At 38.1% G+C, this 21841-nt stretch overlaps 2 protein-coding genes across 3 annotated transcripts in view; one reads left to right on the top strand and one right to left on the bottom strand.

Moving 5' to 3' along the window:
- The first annotated feature begins 2452 nt into the window (after positions 1-2452).
- LOC110828638 (facilitated trehalose transporter Tret1) lies at positions 2453-7723 on the top strand. Of its 2 annotated transcripts, none has more exons than XM_022061511.2 (3): positions 2453-2800; positions 4663-4776; positions 5425-7723. In XM_022061511.2, the coding sequence occupies exons 2-3, from the start codon at positions 4719-4721 to the stop codon at positions 6750-6752; spliced, it is 1386 nt and encodes a 461-aa protein (XP_021917203.1). In that variant the 5' UTR covers positions 2453-2800; positions 4663-4718; the 3' UTR covers positions 6753-7723. The 2 variants fall into 2 exon arrangements, with proteins under 2 accessions (XP_021917203.1, XP_021917205.1); XM_022061513.2 differs by lacking the exon at positions 2453-2800 and adding an exon at positions 3904-4375.
- A 3043-nt stretch (positions 7724-10766) lies between these two features.
- LOC110828631 (zwei Ig domain protein zig-8) overlaps positions 10767-21841 on the bottom strand; it is a 329632-nt gene continuing 318557 nt past the window's right edge. Inside the window, exons 4-5 of the mRNA XM_087344273.1 lie at positions 20478-20795; positions 10767-10942 (exon numbers count right to left, since the gene is read on the bottom strand). Coding sequence (XP_087200399.1) covers positions 10830-10942; positions 20478-20795 — 431 coding nt within the window. The 3' untranslated portion in view covers positions 10767-10829. The remainder of the gene's footprint in view (positions 10943-20477; positions 20796-21841) is intronic.

The following is a 21841-nucleotide window of genomic DNA, read 5'->3' as shown; positions in this document are numbered from 1 at the left end:
TTTGGATTCATACTTGAAGGAACTTATGTCTGTAGGAAGACGATAAAAATGAAGACAGAGACACATTTGAGAGGAATTGGAACTGTAATATGATAGACACTGTGTAAGATTTGAGGTTTTCACAGTGATGAGTATGAAGATTTCTGTCTTCCGGGTTGTTGCGCTGTGTAGTCTGGTCGATGTTTACCAACGTTTCAGGGGCCATACTGCCTCCGTCATCAGGGCGATGGTTAACATCGACCAGACTACACAGCGCAACAACCCAGAAGACAGAGATCTTCATGATAGACACTCTTAAGTACATTGTGTAATTCATTTAAACTGTGTTGTAAAACATACATTGTTTTGTACAGCACGCTAAATACATGCTCAATAAATGACTAAAGCAATAAAGTTCTTATCTCTGTTAATGCTGCATCCTTCGCAAGTTAGATAATGCAACAATCGAGCTCAGTTTAAACATCACCAATTTGCAACAAGTAGGAATAAAGGTTTTCATAGTGTAATAACCCAGAAGAAAGCCGTGTTCAAGTTAAAACTAAGAAGGTTATAATGAAAGAATATGAAAAATAATAAATGCCTGTAAAACATTTGGTTTGAAAACCAAAAGGGTTTCTCGCAAGACAGAATATCAAATTATTCTTTTGCAACCCGACATATTAGAATGGCTGTACGGATTAAGATTAGTGATTACTGGGATTTTTATCTGGGGATAAAATGTCTGAGTCATGTGGCTAAATGTTTAATTTTGTTCAAGGTTAAAGTTTAGAATACTGGTGCCTTCACGACATAATACTTAGACACGCAGTTACCTTATCTTCAGTTCAGACAAGCAGCATAGCAAACGTAGCAAGGCTGTACTGCAAACTTAGAGCTATGTGGCCTTGAGGCTTGCAATTTCGTGACAGCAAATATAATACTATGATTATAAATTGTAATAATATGATTAAAATTTATCTCTTCTTTATTACGCCGTCTCCTTTACAGGAGGTTGGCGACCTATATGAATAGGATCTTTCCATCCTTTTCTCGGACTGGGACCTGTTCATATACGTTCTTGGCAGATGATCCAGAAGTGGTTTGCCATTGCCTTCTTCTGTGTGTGAATGGAGTAATTGGGATGCCACGGAGAAACCGGGGAAGCCCCGGAGGAAAACTCCGTGTTGCCTAGACCACGGTCTTGCCCAACACAAGTTATAAATTCGGGCACCGCCGGGAATCGGACCCGGGACCCCAGGATTACAAGGCCAGCGCTAGACCACCGTGGCGGTTATTAAATTTTTTAAATATAATAATATTATTACTGTTATTAAATTAAGTTTTATTAACTGTATGAGACACAGTCCTGTCAAAGAAGATGGGAGTCAAGAAATTCACAGCCTCTTACAGGTTCATTACTGTGTTTGCATAAGCCTGCCAATGGCCCATGCCCTGAGTCAGATGGGAAAAGTTCACATCCTAACACCCAATTTCTGTATGATACATTTTAATAATTTTACTTTCGGTAGTCTGTGGTAATTTGTGTTCTGTTAAGTTTCCGAACATGTATCAGCAATGTAGTTTCCTGTAATATGACACGATTCAGTATTAATTTAGTGTGCTATAATGCGTTGTTGGTTTCTAATATTTATCCCTGTAATTATTACTCATGGACTCGGTGGACTAGTGGTTAGTGTGCTCGGCATTGGACCCAAGGTTTGCGGGTTCAAACCCGGCCGAGGTCTATGGATTTTTAAGGATGATAAAAAATCCTTAACACGACTTTCTTCGGAGGGGAAGTAAAGCCGGTGGTCCAATGTCGTAGATTTACGGCGTGTAAAAGAATCTTACGAATATGGACGAGTGTTTCGTAAGCAAAACTGAGCGGCCATTTCACTCACCTGCTTGATAGAGGCCTTGCGATGGGGTGATCAGTCGTCTTAGTGCCTGCCAAATCTTTAAAACTAAATAGATCAAGAAACCTCCGAATAGAGGCGGCCAAGACCCAAACTGGGTTGTAGAGTCACAGGAAAAAGAGAAAAACCACACACGGAAAAATATGAGGAAATTATGAATGAGTAAATTATGAAAACAGCTGTAAGCTTACATCACTTCCGATTTTGGACTTGGGAAAAATTCAGACGTTAATTTTTATTTCACGGAGTATACGTGTACATCTGTACAACGGAGGACAGTTATTATAACCTTAATATAATATCGTATTTGATACTACGAAACACAAAATCGCATTATATTCTTTAATTTAGTAAACATGAACAATTACGTTATTTTTAATGTGTTACCTTGTTAGATTTTTCAATTAAAGTGCTTTTAGTATTGTTTTAAATTTTCGCGTTGCTCTTAACGGTTAATTATCTAGTATTAGAATAATGAAGGCCACTTGCTTTCACGGACATTACGATTACAAATTCTTGATAATGTTAGTACTTGTATTTAAACTTGCTTAACATCATGCCCTTCAGTTACTAGTCTTTGAATTATTGAAGGCTCGCTTACAGCCTACCTGAGTTGTGCATTTACATGAGTTAAAGCAAACAAACAAATGTTAGCATGTTTAAAAATTACGTAATATAATCGGCGTATGTTTATTGTACATAGAATTCGGTTGCTTTGTGTATGGTTTCTGTGGCGTCACGTTGTACACAAATGGATTATCTTCCGTTGTTCTAACCCGGTTTCGCGTCATAAGTTAAACTGTTCAGTCAGAGTGCAGGAGAAGTACAGTTTTTATACTCGTTTTCTTATTCGCCATCCTTTCGATTTGTAGAGTAAAAAGCAATAGCTTACTAACAGCTGTAAGGTAAGTCTTAGACACATTAACGCTAAATGGTAATAAAAGTTCCGAAATTTGTAACAATAATATAAAATGTCAATTTTTTCGCATAGAAACATGACAATTGTCATGACAGTGAAATGTAGATGGTTTTTGGAATACATGCAAGACGATATATGGATAACATTAAGATGAAGATGACTGCCTTCTCTGATGTTGCGCCATGTAGTCTGGTAGGAGTTTATCGAAGTTTTGGAGGTGTTTGTACCTCCTTCGAAAGGGCAATCATCGACCTGATAGAGGAGGCGAAACATCACAGACGACAGCCATCTTCATAATCGTTGCCTTGACAACCTGAAATCTCAGTTTCCTTGTCACTTACAAATGATAATTCTGGTGAGTACTTCAGAATTTCTACGCTGTGAGTACATTTCCGAACTTGCTTCTCTAGTCTAGTGTATAGTAGACTAATCAAATCTAAAACTTCTTGACGATGGTGAAGAGTGAATTGAATAAAAATTTTCTTGGATATTATCCATCGTCTAGTAAATATAAAACGTAAAACGACGTTTCGGAGATGGGACTCTATCTCCGTCTTCAGGTTCCTACACAGCTGGGCCCACTAAATAGAGCTAATCCCTATCTCCGGACCGGAGACGGAGATAGAGTCCCATCTCCGAAACGTCGTTTTACGTTTTATATTTACTAGACGATGGATAATATCCAATAAATTTTTTATTCAATTAATATATCTTAGTTTTTATTTTGGAGTCCGCAGTCTCCGCGCGGTCGTTTGGACCATGGGTTCGAATCCCACTCAAGCCATGGATGTTTGTCCGCGTTTTTCTGTGTCGTGCTGTCCTGTGTACAGGTAGAGGCCTTGCGACGGTCCGATCCCTCGTCCAAGGAGTCCTACCAAAATGTCTTAAAGATCAAGCCAACGTAAAGTTGGGACCCGCAGTGCTCAGGCACTTGGAGAACGGGTAATCCCAGTAGTTTTTATTTTATCTAATTTGGTATGTATATTTTTGGTTTATTTAACGGCACTGTCAGCAGCGTAGATTTTTCGGGCTGAAATAAATAATAATAGAAGAAAAATGAATTGGAGAGGATATGGAAGGAGAGGATCGTGGTTTAATTTAAGGTGCTATCCTGGAATTTAACTGGACGGACTGCAGAAATAAATAAAGATCCTAAATCTCAATCGGTCTTCAGGCCCATATTTGAACCCAGAACCAACAGTTTACAAATAAGGAATACCAACGACTCAAACGTCAAGTTTAGTATATCTAATGTGATAGGCCTGTATCTTTGACAGTTCGTGAGACCTTCATTTCCGTTATCGTTTTCCAGTTTTTAATCTAAGTTACACGTTCAAACAGAAGTTTAGAAACTTCAGTAGCTTTATAAAATTTCAACTCCCTTTCTTTCCATTACAACCATTTCAAGCGTATTGGTAATTGTCTGTACCACCTACCTTAACAATCTAAAAGTCTGATTTTATTTAAAGTGTTTTGTGTGTTTCTCAGTTTAACAATTATTATCCTAAATACCATTAAAAAATTGATCTTTGTAATGGTGAAAAATTGTGATTTCTTTGAGGTATGGACTGAATTATTAAATATTATTTAGACCATTATTGTTTATTATTTAGAGAGCTTCAGATTTTTAAGGCTTAATATTTTATCGCCCAGAATACTCCTTGATACCGATTTATTTTGTATTGTTTTGCGCATTACATAGCAAACTTTACAAGAAATATATCTAGTATTATTAAAGTGTATGAAACTTGTTTTGTAACTGAATTAGAAATAATTCTTTTGCTGTAAACTGTGCATTGACTGTAGTCTGTACACGTGTTCGTAAGTGGTATTCTGGTTTGTTTGCAGAAAGATTTGGAAGCCGCTGAATATTCAAAGAGACCAAAGTTTCTATTCAATGAATAATGAAGATTGTGAGATTAATAAGAGGCAGGTTCATACAAATAGCAGCTACTCTTGCAGGTAAAGTATTTACAGGATTTGTACTTGTATTTTATCTAACTTCATGAACAGAGACCTTCTTGAGGAACCGGTAGTCGTCATTCAACTAGTCTGAAAATCACCAGCCGTTTGCGCAACCCGAAGGTACATTGCCGTGTTTGCAATAACTCGCCACTGGACCATATCTTGAAGTACATGAACCCAGAGGATGTTACGTCGGACAGTGTTCTAGCCCTGATGATGGAGGCAGTATGCTTCACTGAAACGTGGGTATAGAGTAAAAATACTACACGACACAACAGGTTATCATCTGCATGCACATCGCCGTGGACACCTCACATATGAATTCCGTCCACAGACCCCACATCCTATAGACCTATGCTTAAATTGCATACGAACTAATATTTTATGTGTTTATGTTTCACAAATAATCTTATCATTCTAGAGCTCCCAACAAGAATTTTACAAATATTTCTGATCATAATGGGATTAGTAGTAAAATTTTCATGACATTCCCATAGACCTAATGTACTGTTTTATTTTCTTTCTCCCTTTTCCTTCTTTATCTCCAACTTTCGGTCTCTAATTCTGTCTTCGACTCCTTTTCTCTCTTTTTTGTGTTACATTTCCCCATGTAAGTTACGCTCTGACGCTGTATCTCTCTTTCAGCCTCAATGACCTTCACCATGGCCGGTCTTGGAGTAGCATGGACAGCCCCAATCATCCCTAAACTGTTGGCTGCAGACTCACCCATCCCCATGACAGCAGACGAAAGTTCCTGGATGGTAGCAATGCTGTCGGTGGGCTGCGTCATCTGGGTGATTCCCCTCGCATATTTCACTAACGTATTGGGACGAAAGACCATCCTTCTTTTCACTGCAGTTCCCTGCATTATCGCCTGGCTTACAATCATTTTCACTGTCTCAGTTGAAGCTCTGTACGTCGCTCGTTTTCTGTTTGGTGTGGAGGTTATAACCGCCTTTGTCATAACGCCGATTTATTTGACTGAGATTTCTGAAGTCAAAATTCGTGGGGTCCTAAGTTCTGTCATACAGCTGTCTTATAATATCGGTGCCCTGTTTGAGTACTGTATGGGACCTTACGTGTCTTACAAAATTCTTGGAATTTCATCTGCAGTATTTCCAATCGCCTTCTTTCTGTTCATGGTGTGGATGCCAGAATCACCGTATTTTCTTCTTATGAAGAGCAGAGACGGCGACGCTGAACGATCTTTAATGGCACTACGTGGTAAAACAGAAAGCCAACACATCCAGGAAGAATTGACAGCAATGAGAAATGTGGTAGATTCCCTGAAGATGAGAGGGATTCCTATAAGGGATCTTTTTTCAAAAAGGGCAAACCGTAGAGCCCTTATTTTGATACTAAGTCTTGTTATGCTACAACAATTTTGCGGTCAGCTAGCGATTGTATCTTACACAACACAAATAATGAAAAGATCTGGAAGTTCACTGGATGCAGATGTATCGGTTATAATATCAGGTGGAATCCAAACCATTGCTAGCGTTGCAATGTCTTCTCTGGTAGACCGCGTCGGTCGTAAACCTCTTCTTCTTTCGTCTACCATCGGAGTAGGCGTGGCAACATTAGGGCTTGCTGTTTACTTCTGCTTGGATGAAAGAACAGACATCGATCTATCGCCAGTCGATTGGATTCCGATTACGTGTCTCGTGTTATATGTCTCGCTGTTTTCACTTGCGCTTGGTGTTCTACCTTTCATAGTGATGGGCGAAATATTTTTGCCAAATGTTAAGGGCTTAGCAGCTTCAGTGGCATTGATGGTTCACGCTATTGGTGGAACAATAGTCACAAAAATCTTTCAAATTATGACCGATGACATTGGAGCAGATTCTCCATTTTGGCTCTTCTCTGCGTATTGTTTCACTAGCGCATTGTTCATCGTATGGTATTTACCGGAGACGAAGGGTAAAACTTTCGCTGAAATACACCAAGAATTTAATAAAAATTCATATCCTTGAAAAGTTAATAACTTATCCAAGGATTTGGGACAAATTATAAAAAAAATAAATGTATCGTGAATTAAGATACTGATGTACAGGATGTTGTAAAATAATGCATAAACCCTTGAATGTTGAATCGTTTCCGTAACCACGGGCATATCAGGGTCGTGAACCGTGTAACACCACGGTACAGAGAAATTTATTTATCTGTCCGTTTGACGTGCGGAAACTAATTTTGGAGCTAAGAAATTGTACTTCATATGCCAGAAATTACAAGCAGGGCGACGGTTCGATGCGTGTTTACGCTAAACGTACACGGCAGAATCAGTAGTAGGCGAAGTTATGTCTAGAAATTGGACTATTAAATTGTATAATTATTACATTATGGTTTCTGCTAGCCTAAACATCTCATGAAATATGGCGTCTAAAGTTTTTGTAAGTACTTATTTTAATCTAACTGATATCAAACACTCGAAGGGAAAGGTGGAAATTCAGCCCGTAAACTGTATTTTAAAAACTAATGATTACATCTGGTGTGAAGGAATTTCTGGTGTACAGACTCAGTTTATGTTAGATCTGATTTATTCTTATTTTCAGTTCATGTAACTTATGTTTCATATAACAAGGATAGATTGAAGTAATTGTAAATAAAGAATGTTATAATTCGACATATTTCATATTAGTATAATCGTTTATGAGTTAGCTTCGTATTCCAATTTTAGTTCTGTACTTCACAGGCACGAAAGAAAAAGAGTGATATGAACAAAAGAATTACGATAGCATGGAGAATAAATTGTTATAGTTCAGTTAACAACCAGAACTGCCATATTGCGCATGGAAATATTTTGCGTAATTATTTATCTCAATAGATATTATTAGCTGACTTCTGAGATAACTGATTGTTGTTTTGTGTAAGAAGTTTTAACATAAAGATGTATCCAGCATTGCTGAAAGTTAAGTAACAATACATAAAGTTACTAACAACTTAATTAAGTGTGAGTCAAATTTTTCGGTAAGCAAATTATAATTTATGTTAATATATTTTGTAATTAGAATTCTTAACAAACAATGAGATATGAATCTCATTGTTACACACCTATGTGACAGTCCGTTAGGCGTGGAAAAGATTTCTGCCATCTTAAACGCAATTAACATAGCGTTCTCTTTTCACTAACGTAGTAGTTCTTGAAGATGGAATAAGAATTATTCTTCTCTTCAGCTTTCGGGAAAGTTCATTTTTTTTTACATTGTGGGAACATATAATTCAGCACGACAAAACTGACCCAGATTTGAAACCGTTTAATTTTCCATATGACGCACAACGGAAATGGTCAGGGTTATGTGCTGCATTATATTGTATTGCCAAAATACTGATGCACTCAAAATAACAAAACGTGGAACAGTTTTAACATGTGCTGTTCTCAGCTTGGGTTCTTCATTTACTATGATATTTATTCTACAAGAAACCAGATTTAGCCGCTGCCTATTTGAATCACGTTTCAGGTCAAACGCTGTAAGCCAGCTTCTTACAGACTCTTCTACGCCAAGTAAGAAACGCAAAGCAGAAACATCTCATTTAAGCTAGACTTTTCATATAATTACAGCTTAAATTTTTAAGCATGTAGCGTGTTGTGAAGGAGGCAAAACGCCTGTTAAAGGATTCATACTAAGAACAACACAAATTTCATAAAGTAAGACCTCAACTTCTTATTTAGGTTTTATCAGAACAAACGTCCAGTATTGGTGCTAATAAAGCAACTAGAGAACTCTGTAACATTATATTATTACATTTAATAATACACAAATCAATCAGTACTAAAACATATCAATGTTAAGTTCGGTAAACAAAGTTTCTTATGAAGCAGCTTTAATACACTTTTTAGTTTCCATTCCTGTATATTAACAATTAAAGGCAGAATAAATGCTAAATCGGAACTTAAAAATTATGCGTAATAGAATACGTAGAAAAGTTCTGCAATTATCTACGAGATGGCAGTTGTTACACACTACTCGTCGCAGTCAAAACCGGTCTGGCCCCACCAGATGAAAGAAATCAATACTCCTATTTTGTTCCGAACAACATTAAGATTATAATAATACGATAATTTATAAGATATGGAATGAGAACACAAGTGTTCAGAATGTGTTCTAGAACATAAAAGGAAAAAACTGTCTTAACTCCATTGAGCAGAACTTGATAAGATAAAGTTGCCCAGCTAGTCAAGAGAAGTTCCTAGGTTTTATTTAACCCGAAGTTTCACTATCGTGTTCACACGATATTTAAGTTTAATTCAGTTCTCCTGATGCGTTTATCATCTTTCCCGTGCTTTCTACATGTCGTGCCCATCCAATCCTCCTTTATTTTTTTGAGCGCTAAATATAAACATATTCGTATCGTAACTTCCCCACATCTAGAATATGTAGTCCTATGGATTGTGTACGTTTCGCAAGAGCTTGTCGCCTTCATTGGCTCAATCCTGTTATTTTTTTCTGTCTCTGCACTCTGAGTAATATTTATTTATTTAGTGTTCTGTCTGACGACAGGTCCATATGAACAGGATCCTTCCATCCTTTTCTCGGACTGGGACCTGTTCATATACGTTCTTGGCAGATGATCCAGAAGTGGTTTGCCATTGCCTTCTTCTGTGTGTGTGAATGGAGTAATTGTTGGGATGCCACGGAGAAACCGGGGAAGCCCCCGGAGGAAAACTCCGTGTTGCCTAGACCACGGCCTTGCCCAACACAAGTTATAAATGACCTGTCACAACTTACGAAAGACTGTCATATGATTTAAGCAGATAAAATACTATTAACAAAATATATTTTTTGATTAGTTTAATTTTCCTGGGTTTGAATTCGCCGGTTTAATGCTTTACCCGTTAATAATACGTTAATATAGTTGATTCGACATTAAATAAATTTTCTTTTTTATGGTTACCGTAAATATTGAGCCTTGGAGCCCAGACGTTGCAAATCAGAGGCTACTTACTGCTGCGTTGCCTGTTATGGGTCAAACAGACGGTGGTATATGACATCCGAATGGATCATTTGCCATATTAATTCAAGCTTTGTCGATGTATTTTACATTACTCGTAACAAACACAAATTGATCACAGCCAATGCATCTGTCAACAGGTCATAGCTTCATAAACATGTGCTACATGACGTAAACTGCGATAAATTCTGTAAAAAAATACACTAACTCCTCCTTTTATTCGAAACATAAATTAGAACACAGATCTAACAACGTTTCAGAATGGGTTAGATTATTGTCTGACATGTAAAGTTAATTTATAAAGTATTAAGAATATAACAGGAAACGTATGATAATTTGTAGCTGACTAAAACTCACGCGTGATTACACTTGTCTTTTCTAACGAGGTCCTGATGACCGAGTCATGGCGATATAATGGAGACGTCACTATAAAACATTTAGATGACATTAGTTTTTATTTTATTTTTGTAAAAATGGTTGAGAAGTGAGACAGAGTAAGGTGGCGGGCTTTTGTGAACACGGTGGCGAACATTCGGGTTCTATAAAGAAAGTGGGATGTTCTTTGACAAACCGAGTAATAATCGACCTTTCAAAGAATATCCTGCACCACAGTGAGTAAGTGAGTGGGTTACGAAGAGAAAAATCTCAGCTCCTGCTTAGAACAGAACCCGGACCGTCGAGATAAAACCTGGTTATTTTGCTTAGTGGTATATTATAAAATCAGAGGGAGACACCTGAAAGAAAAAGGCAGGTGGCCTTGAAAATTAAGCTGGCTAAACAGAATAAAATGGATATTAAGAAGATAAAGAAACCAAACATATATGCATACTTAAGCAGTAAAGTACTTACCACTGTACACGCTACAGTAATTACAATTACTTTACTTACGGTTTGCTGAAAATCTTTTCAGCGCGTTCAGAAATCTTTACGAAGGGAACAGTGATTTGAAGGGAAGACGCAAGTCTAGGAAAATCCGACGTATAAATTGGAAGGCTTCGGGAAATTCTGTTTTTACACATTAATTAAAAAATACGAAACACTGTAACAGTACATTTTTATATATGAAACGAACATCCTAGGCGCAACAGTGATCATGTTTTTCATCTCAGTCGTTTTATTAAGAAAACTGTAAAACTGTATACAATAATGTGTACAGAAATGGAGACGCTTGCTGAATTCTTGTTGCCGTGTTGCATGGCGGCTGGATGTTCACCTGAAACAAAGCGGATTACGCACTTTATCCAATCGGCATTTTTGGACGGCTACAAGACGTCTGCTGCCTACGGTGGACTGCATTATATTCATGGTTGCGAAAAGAAAGCGTATGAGCGTCCAAGTTGTTCACTCACTGCACAACAGATGTAGACACAGCCGATTTACGATAATCTGTGACACGTATTATAAGATACGTGGTGGTGTATAATAAGAAAATAAAGAAGGTATAATTAGTTGATGCCACAGACTCACTGAGCAGTATTATTAGACAGAAAAGGCTAAATAATATAAGAATTTGGTAGAAGAAATTAAAATTATGTGCAGGTAAGAAAATTATTTGAAGTTTCGGAAGACTGCTGCCTTCTGGGTTGTATCGCCGTGTAATATGGTTGAAGTTTACCAACATTTCACATGTCCTTGCTGCCTCCATCATCAGGGTCCAACCCAGAAGGCAGTTACCCACGGCACATCAACTTCAGGACTCAGAGTTAACAAATGCTACATGCCATATTAAAAAACGTTTTATATTTATTTGTATTTGTTACTTACTCCCCCTTTCTCAGAGTAAACATTTTTAATCTTAGCACCTTCTAATTTATCACTATTTTCTATTTATTATTTGTTCTTAACTTTATTCACGATGTGTAATGAACATCACAAAAATATGTACAGACGAAAGGCGTTAAAATATATGGAGCAGTATGGCCATAGTTTATGCATACATATATATAAACATAACTTTACAATAATATTTAATATAGTGTACAAGAAAGTACAGAATTATTTTGTAATTTAATTCTAATTAAACAGCCTAAACATTATTTCAAGTAAAATTATAGTTTTGCCCTGTTTTTGAAAATATTCCAAACACACGTTAATCACGAGACTGTATAAACTTAAAAAAATAATAAATAAGGTATAACAGGTACTAATAATGATATGATAATTTAATTTAATTCAATTCAGTCTTCAATATAATAATAATCTTCTATCAAGGGCAACAACAACAATAATAACGACGTGTAAGGACTAGAAGTTGTTTAAAAAAAGTGTCACAACGCGTATATCTTGAATTTTAACTTCGGATTTCAAGTCTGAAATATCCCAAACCAATTTCTTGAAACTTTAAGAATTCCAGGTACAATTTGCCTGAAAAGCAATTACGCTGCTAGAAGCGACAGCTGAGTGTGGGAAAAGCAGGAAATATACGACCTCACATTTGTTATAATAAAATGTCAGAAAGTGGAAGTATTGATTTTAATACAGTTCTCTATCTGGCTGATTGAAAGGGGACTTCGTTAGGAGAGGATATTCCAATTTTGTATCGATAGCCCAGCTGCTGCAGACATTGTATTCAGATGTTACAATCGATATGAATGATTTTGGGCCAGCACATCTCAGTCTCTGCGTCGTTATGAAAGTTCCACGTACAACGGAACGGCTAACCGCAATTGATTTAATGAAAAGGGACGAAACAAAACACAGTCATTTTCTGGAGTTGACTCGGATTAGAATAGTTTAATAAATCAGACGAAACAATTCAATGCAGAAGAATACTTGCTGAGAACCAAATACGTACCGAGGTAGACTTTTATGTAAGCAGGGGTTCGTTGCCATGTACACAAACGTCCATTACTGAACTTCATACTGGGATAGATTAATCCAGTCCACACCCTCTCATAACACCCGCTTAAACTCAATTACGAGGGTCGCTCATTAAGTAATGCCCCACATTTTTTTCCTCAGAACATATTTATTCAAGATGGCTCAAATTTAGTGACAATATAAATCAATGTTTCCTTTACACATACTATTTTTCCACATAGTCCCCATCAACTTGTACGGTTTTACGCCAGCGTGGAACAAGTGCATGCATGCCTTGCCGGTACCAGCTCTTGTCCTGTGCACGTAGCCATGTCCTCACTGCTTGAATCACGCTCTCGTCATCTTCAAATCTTGTTCCGCGGATAGCATCTTTAAGTGGCCCAAAGAGATGGAAGTCGGAGGGTGCCAGATCTGGACTGTAGGGTGGATGGGGTAGCACCGTCCAACCCAATTTGGTGATTTCTTCCCGGGTTCTCAGACTTGTGTGAGGGCGTGCATTGTCGTGCAGGAGCAAAATTTCTGCTGGATGCTTGTGAGGCCGAACTCGTCGAAAACGCTTCTTGAGGGTTTTCAGGGTCCTGATGTACGCGTCTGAATTGATGGTCGCACCTCTTGGCATCACATCCACAAGAATGACCCCATCACTGTCCCAAAAGACAGTCATCATGACTTTTCCGGCGGAGGGAGTTGTCTTGAATTTCTTCTTTCTCGGTGATAGAGGATGATGCCACTCCATTGACTGCCTTTTTGTCTCTGGCTCAAAGTGGTGTATCCAGGTTTCGTCACCTGTAATGATCCGGGACAGAAAGACCTCTCCCTCAGCATCAAAACGCTCCAACAATTCAGAAGAAATCGTTTTCCTTTGAATCCTGTGGTCTGCTGTGAGACTTCGTGGAACCCATCTTGCGCACACCTTCGAATATGCGAGAGCCTGGATAATTGCAATCACACTTCCATTGCTGACTGAAAGCTGTTGGGCCAATTGTCGAGTTGTGATGCGCCGATCCTCACGAATAATGGCATCCGCGCGGTTCAACATGTCTGGAGTGGTGGCTGTGGCAGGACGCCCAGAGCGCGGCAGATCACGGAGCTCGGTTTCTTCACTTCCTGAAGCTTTAACTCTCTTAGCCCAGCGACCAACGGTGCTCCTATCGACTGCACAGCTTCCATACACAGCACACAAACGTTTATGAATGTTCACCACCGTTTCTTTTTCAGCAACAAGGAATTCAATTACAGCTCGTTGCTTGTAACGAGAGTCGTTCACAGACGCCATTTTAACAGTTCACTACAGCTCCGCTATCGGTTGGAATCATTTGAAACTCCGTACACGAACGCGGGAAACATCAAATCTCAAGCATGTAAAAGTACACTTTTCTATCTTCATTATTGGCTGAGAAAAAAAATGTGGGGCATTACTTAATGAGCGACCCTCGTACATTATCACCCACCTATCCCTAAGACTAATTTTTTCCTTCGGAATTTAATAAATTTTCTAGGCATTTATTATCTCCCCCATGTGTGCTACATGTTCAGCCCATATCATCGTTCTTTATTTGATAATCCTAATAACATATGGAAAAGAGTATAAATTATGAGCAAAATCATATTAAAAATAGTGAAAATTTCCTTTTCAATTTCTTAATATTAAACCAAATGAAACCATGAAATCGTATGGGGCTGATGTAGAAAAGATAAAAGTGTGCATTGACTGACAATGGGCGAATAAGTAACTGAATGACTGCAGTCAGGTCAGTGAGATTTAATGACACGAGTCACTGAATGCCCACGGGTTCAAAGCATGTTTTGCCTGTGGGAAATCACAAGTGGGTTAATTCAAATGAACGGCTGATTCTATGTACGGAACACGCGTCGCGTAGCCGATGGAAATTATTAAATTTAAATCAACATATGTGTTCGTATTACACTGAAAGGGTTTCTAACGTTGCCTCTCTGCTGCACTATTGTCCATATTAGCGTAGCACGACCCGGCGAAGTTCTTTTGTGTTGAATAGTAACACAATTTATTACAACATTATATTATCAAATCGCACTTAAGGTACAAAATTCACAAAATTTAGTTTCTATCAAATTAAATGTGAAAACATTTTCACGGCGATTAACAACAGACTCCCACAAAACGCAGTCTCCGCCAGACCCCATCATAGGAACCACATTGAAAAGGTTAAAAGTACGCGCTTGCCTGTGTTGAATGAATCTGTAAATAGCTCACTTCTTTAGACACTCAAATTTTCTGTGCTGAACGTTCATCACGACGCTGAGAGAAACATAATGCTCTTCTGACATTACTCAAGACGCAAAGATACGTTTTCCAAATTCCATTCCAAAATTTTTAATAACCTGTCGCTATTTATTTGAAATATTTTTCCTTTCTTACTTGCCCTGTTATCTCTGATACCAAAAACCCACCGTTTTATTGTGTGACGAAAGGCGCATTCAAGGATAACAATTATTATAATTCTGGTTTGCTGGTTTTTGAGCCTCAAAGAGAGAGAGAGAGAGGAAGGTCCGTGGTTTTGAGAGTAACTCCTCTCCTGGACCAACAGCACCGCAAGGAAGCCGTCTATAGTCCTATGCTCTCGTCCGAACAAACCCAGATAACACAAAGCCAGTTCGAGTCGTCCAATTTTACGCTGGCCTCCTCGACATTCTATTGAATAGGCGTTAGGAAGTGACTTTTCCTGGGAGAGGATGGGTTAAAAGCGGGGAGGGGGGGGCACAAACACAAACACACATCTCTTTGTCCAGCCTCACAACGTGGCGTATTACAGAGCCGCTCAGAAGTTTCTCATACATAGCTAAAGCTTTGTATACGACAGTGTGACAACAGGGTGCACCTCTAGAACTCAGAAAGGGAACCAGAAATTCACTTCAGCAGACTTGGTCTACCATCCTACATTTCAGATTTTTAAATTAATCATTGCGTAGGCTACCAGTTTTGCTGGTGATGTCGGAACGATTTTTTTAAAACAAAAGGTGACTGATTTTTAAGCATATCAGAAACTAAAATCCACAAAAATGCACATATTAGCTTCATAACTTCTGTCCGAGTGAAGAAAACCTCAGAACCTCTAAACTGACTTCCATAAAATTTAATATCATCGAGTTTTACCCAGACCTGCAGACACATTACAATTTCGGTCAAGATCGCATAACAACGAACACCTTATATGAAGGCCAATGCGCGTTTTACGTGCGGAAATAATTAAACAGAACATTCCCAGGCTACTTTGGATACCGTGATTACCTAGGGAATCCAAAATTAGAAGCGCGAACTTGTAGGGGAATCCTCCGTGATGACGTAATCACCGAGCAACACAAGCGACAGACACAAGGCGCCCACGTAATGGTCACTGAGCCGAAACAAATGTCGTCACTGACTTCATTCAGAAATGTAAAAGAAAGAATTCTGATGAACGCGGCAGAAACTTTTACGCAAAGCGTACATTTTTCAACTTGTTTATATAACGCCCTTAGCTTTTGAGCGTTATGAAAATTATGTGTAAATTGCTAAGTGACGGGTTATTAAAAAATTGTACTTCTTCATTTTCGGGAGATACCGAGTTCGTATCTTGGACGAGATACCGGATATCCTAAATTTTCTCGCGGTCTCCCTCGTTCTCCTTAAGGAAAGTTATGTGGACAATTTCTTAAGTGAGCCATGAACTGCTCCTTCCACATTTTCCGAATTCATCAATCAACGTCAACCTACTATAAGTGACGTACTTAAAAACGCGCCGTTATATAAACCAAAATTGGAGTCAACTTCGGAGGCAAACGGTAAAAGCCTAGCAGGTACATTGAAAAGTTAAATTATGATTTTAAACTTTCATCATAACGCAATCAAATCGTTCTTCCCGTGCTATAAATTATTTAGCATGGTAGTTACAAAGTTATTACGATAAAATACGTACATTTCTGAAACTACCTCGTTTCCTGTCCTCGGGGCGAATATTCATTAGTGTAACAATCGTGTATGTAACGTCTGATAAACCAATATTATTAGGATACCTACATCTTTTTTACACTACATAAAAGTGTAATTCCTTATAAAAACGCTGTGGTAACAGAACCTGATGGTTCAATACCGCTAATACCAAAGTCCGTTACTGGGTGCGATATGAGCCAATTACATTCGCCTCTCAACTTCACAAATTCTTCCCATCACTTCAATCTTAATTTCGATTGTGACTTTCAGAATTAAACCCTGGAGATCGAGGCGATACGTTCCTCCGAAACGTCGGCAACTACCTACAAGACTCTCATTTACAATGTCTGTGTAATGTGTTTATTGAAACGTTTAAGAGTTGAAGCATTGCTCATGCGAAATGATCAACTTGTCAGTTTTGCTAGTAAAAATATTCTCGACACAACGGCGAAGTTGTCTTGTGCTTAATTATGCAACCCGCCATGAAGATTTAAACAGGTAGGTCTATAGTCCAACGTATTTTTAAACTCTGCACTGGACAGAGGTGAATGATTAGCTTCATATTCTGACGCTCACAAGGTAAGTCTCCCCGGTACATATCGGACAGGAGGCTGAATGGGTCTCAGATGTGGCGACAAATAAACGTCTACATCTGCCAAGAGTCGAACCCCATCCATCCATCACGCATTCTAGTCGCTTTACTCACTGAGCTGTCGCGGGACTGTATTAAAACACAATTCTTGCACGCTAATGAAATTAAAACCTGGATTAGCTATTTGTTACAGTAATTATCTTTAAATTGCGTCGCTAGGTTCTGCCAGCTAAAATGCTGACGTACGTATTGCTGATAATTGCAAATTACTAAGCCTGTAGTTTATGTTAACTGTTTCAGGGTAAGTGGTGTGAATGTTTTTTCGCCCCAGATGCGTGGATTTATGGTTGGTAGACCCCAAAACCACGGTTTACGGAGTTTTGTTACAATAACTGCAGATGTCACTGCTTCCCGCAATTTTCTGGTGGCGATTTCACTACAAAACCCGACGACAACTCCTACGGCAGTGGGAGCGAGAAGTTACAACTGATACAAGCAGCATTAAGTATATCCAGTGGTCTAAGGGCACAAAACCAGGGCAACTGGACTCCATTCTACGAATGCTCAAATTTATATTCTGGATCATTAATGCTTAGGTTGGATCTTTATAGGCTGGGAGAAATGTCTTAAAACAATACAATTACGTTTGAGTCAAGTCCTTCTTACCGATCACCAAATATTTAACGAATATGTTTCAAATGCATTCGTTGTACAGGGTGATATAAAAGAGATCAATGATGATAGTGAATACTTAATGAGTAAGAATTTGGAAGTAGGCAGTGATTAATTTCGGCACTCGCCTAAAGAATAAATGATAATCCGGAGAGATTCAAACCGGAAACTTCCAAATTACAAGTCTAGAGCGTTACCGCTATGCTAACGTGCTTAATCACTTGCAAGACTTTCACTCTTTAGATGTTTTTTTTATGTAATAACGGTTTCATTATAGTAATAAATAGGCGATGATTCTTCCCCACAAGAATCTTACGGAAATTCGTAAATAAGAAATGTGGTTCCTACTTCCTTTGACCTTGAAACATCTTCAGAATGTAAAGTTTATTCCATAACGATCAAATCTGTTGGGAAATAGTTGTTTCCACAGCCAGAATACAGGTGGCCAAAGTCTCAGAACGAGAAGTAACATCTTTCTTAAAATGCTTCTCTTTCAGAGATTATTTATTTATGCCATAGTCGTTCCTAGGCAACCACAACTGGTTTCTGTAGTGCAAAAGTTACTTATGAATGCCACTCCAATTTCGGTGCTTTCGAATCGAATATACCTAATGCATAAAGCGGTCACTACGCTGCGTGACAGAGGTAAACTGTATGACAATATGTAATCACACGAAACAACCAATTTCATTACTTCACCGTAGTTTAAGAATAACCCGCCTCTATTTATTTTATATAATACAATATTTTACTATGTATATTCTAATTTTCATTTTAATGCTGTTTTCCGTCCAGTGTCGATGTATGTTAGTTAAGTCGCTACATCTGCAAAGTGAATTTTCCTATGTTTCTTACTTTCAAAGCAATGAGTGATTCAATACGATTATGAATTTATCCCCTGTTTAGAAAGCAACCCTGCACTGCAGAAACACTGATTTATTAGCTTCGGTTTCAGTGGGTTGAATCGGGGTTGGAAAGGGAGAGTCTGATATACAATTTTGTCCTAAATCAAATTTATTTCTGAAACCTCGCACATCAGCAGAAAGGTATCAGTAGACGGGAGACCTCGTGTCCCACAGACATAAATCAGAGTCCTAGTGGCCGCTGCGTTAACATAATCCAATGCTTTTACTATCTATTTTAAAGTCCATGTTAAAAAAAAAACAGACTAGGGTTAGCTCAGACAGCAAAGCGACTGGTCATGACCAGACGGTTGGAATTAGGTTCCTGGAAAGAGTAAGAAATATTATACAGTTTCACAGCCAATGGCTACCAGTGGTAAAGCAGGCCGAAGCGCGAAGCTGACCACTCATCTCCAACAAGTGTTGATATATAGCAGAGCGATACCTCAACGACCTCTAAAAGTCTTTGTAACGTGATGCTTAGACACACGTAACTTTAACCTCGCCACAGGTCACGTGATAGTAAGAAACCTATACAGAAATTCGTCCTAGCGCTTGAAGACTATATTATACGACATCTGAGGTTTTCAGAGCGATGATAATTTTGATTTTGGCCTTTTGGGTTGTGACTCAGCGTAGTTTTTGCGTGGTTACAGATGTTTCGGAGGGATGTATCACCTGGATATTCTACCCTGAAGATGGAAGTAATATGTTCTCCGAAAACGTTGGTAAACGTCTACAGGATTACATGGCGTCATTAATAAGATGACAGTTTTGAGAAAAAAAGGCGTTAACCGTCTTAAATTCAGTTTTCATGATGTAAGACTATTTCTTCTTTGTAATATTTTAATTAGTTTATTTTTTGTTTGCTATGTCTAAAACGGGAAATCCTGAAAAAAGTTTAAAACAATCCAATTTATGTCACGCAGAAAAATCACGGAAACCTCAGACAATAATTAACTCTTTGTTGCGCCTGCAAATATCATTCAGAACAAAATTCAAATTTATGGGCCATCTATAGTTACTTAGACAACATTAGCCACTTAGCCAATTTTAACAAATGTTTGCAAATTCGTTCTGAATTTAATCTCAACAATGAAGGATACTATAACAACGGGTTATAATGACGTAGTTGCCACAATAATTGCTTCAATTAAATGTACGTACGTGTCGTAAACTGCAGTAACAATAAATGTCGTATTATAACCACGTACAAGTCCAGCCTATTTCGTGTAACGGAATGGCACAAAGATAATGTAAATATCCCGTGTTTGGCTTCCAGTGTCATTATATCCTGTACAAAACAGAACAAATTAGAATAACAAGCACGGCGTATACTCCGCCCATACGCATTCACAAACTGTTCAACAGATTTCGATGATACTTCGTATTCGAGGTGTACAGTTCTGACGTGCATCTTCCTAAGCGCTCAGAGGCATTACTTATTTTCTGACATCCAATTTCAAAAGTACGTACAAAAAAATATTTAAAAATAAAAAAATATATACAATTTATAAAAAAATATACAAAGGATGGGTATAAGTCGACAATTCATACAATTTTTTTTAAAAAAATTCTTAACTGACACACAAATTATATAGTAAGGACCGCAAACGTCATAACTTCGTTACCAAACACTTTTAATTACAGAGTAAGTGAACAAAAATTCACTAAAATATATAGAAACCAGTAAGCACTCCTTGTTTCAAAGTATATAAGATAAATCTACCAAAGCACCACGCCATGGTGGCGTACTATCTTGATATTTGCCTCCCTAGTTGTCATACTGCACGCCACAAAACGTGTTACTTACCATTGATGACGTGTACGTTGACACTGGCTGGTTCAGCGATGGTCGGAATGCACGTGTAGTTACCGGAATCTGAAGGCCGTGCCTTGGAGATGTGAAGTCGTGAAGTCAGGTGGTCGGTCCAATCTGTTTCGATGACCACGCGTGGTTGCGGTTGTGCCTGGTCCGTTATGGTAACGGGTTGCTGGATGATTGCTGCCCCTCGGTACCAGAATACTGTCCCTAGATCGTGCGGACCCTGGCATATGACACAGGCGAGGGTAACCGAACTTCCTGTCTTGACGTAGAGGTCAGCTGGTCCCATGATCCTTGCCTTCGACTCTGTAAGAACAGAAATACATGTTTGACGTCATTCCACTTTCCCGTTGTAAAGCACAATTATTTTATTATACAAAAAAATTGTTACAGAAAAGACTGAATGCGCTTTACGTTTGATTCTGTACTGTATGAAGCTTTTATGGAAACTGAAAGAGAGAAATTCATCTACGCTGATGAACATCGTCAGTTCGAGTTCTTGTGAATACGATACTAATCTGCCGATATCTAAAGAAAATCTGGGAATTTCTTGACTGTTAGCATTTCAAGAACGACTATACTCCGTAAAGTTAATAAAATATAATAGGTCGTTACTATAAAAAAGTTTTAATACACTGGTAACTGTTCAGTGACCTATAAACAAATACTCTTGGTAATTTTCAATGTGAAATGTCACAATTACTGGGTTCTGGAAACCAATGGTGGCATTTCGCATTAGCAAAGTAGTCTCGTAATAAAACTTGGCATCGGATACAGCTTTTTACAAAATGATAACAACTGGAAGAGCAGTTTCTGATAATATCATGCTTTAAAATAAATTATCACAAAAATTACTCTTTCCGAGTTATGTTTTGTTGTTACTCGGGTAATTTCGATACAGGAAATCACTCAAACAACTGGCAGCTATTCAGGGAGGCGGATAATAGAATCAGGAACTTCTTTACCTTCGGAAAGAAACACATAATTGGATCCTATTTTGAGCCAGAGCTACCTCATATCTACACGAATAATTTAAGATTCATTTTAATATCATCCTCACATCTTCGATTACGTCTCGAAACAGGTTAGTGATACTTAAGTTTACCATCGTCCTTCCATAACAACGTACTGTACTTTTATTTACAAATATTTAATGTTGTCCTTTGTTTTATACATGCTTGTAAATATTTCTCGTTCAAAGAGAAAAAAAACATATATTTTAGATATCCACTACAAACAGGCTCATGAGGAAAATACATGGCCCTAACGGAGTTGGAGCAAATCACACAAATGCAATCTTGATCATGCGATAATTACCAATTTTCCAAGGAAGCTCCATTACTAATTAACTT

The sequence above is a fragment of the Zootermopsis nevadensis genome, unplaced genomic scaffold (assembly GCF_977971745.1).
Source record: "Zootermopsis nevadensis isolate Lab colony 2312 unplaced genomic scaffold, Znev_1.0 Znev_ptg000007l, whole genome shotgun sequence".
NCBI classification, from domain to species: domain Eukaryota; kingdom Metazoa; phylum Arthropoda; class Insecta; order Blattodea; family Termopsidae; genus Zootermopsis; species Zootermopsis nevadensis.
The sequence above is the reverse complement of the archived record's forward strand: the minus strand, read 5'-3'. Positions and strand labels throughout refer to the sequence as shown.

Coding starts and splice junctions, on each gene's coding strand:
- LOC110828638 (XM_022061511.2), top strand. CDS start 4,719: ATGAAGATTGTGAGATTAATAAGAGGCAGGTTCATACAAATAGCAGCT. Junction 4,777..5,424: donor AATAGCAGCTACTCTTGCAG/GTAAAGTATTTA, acceptor TCTCTCTTTCAG/CCTCAATGACCTTCACCATG.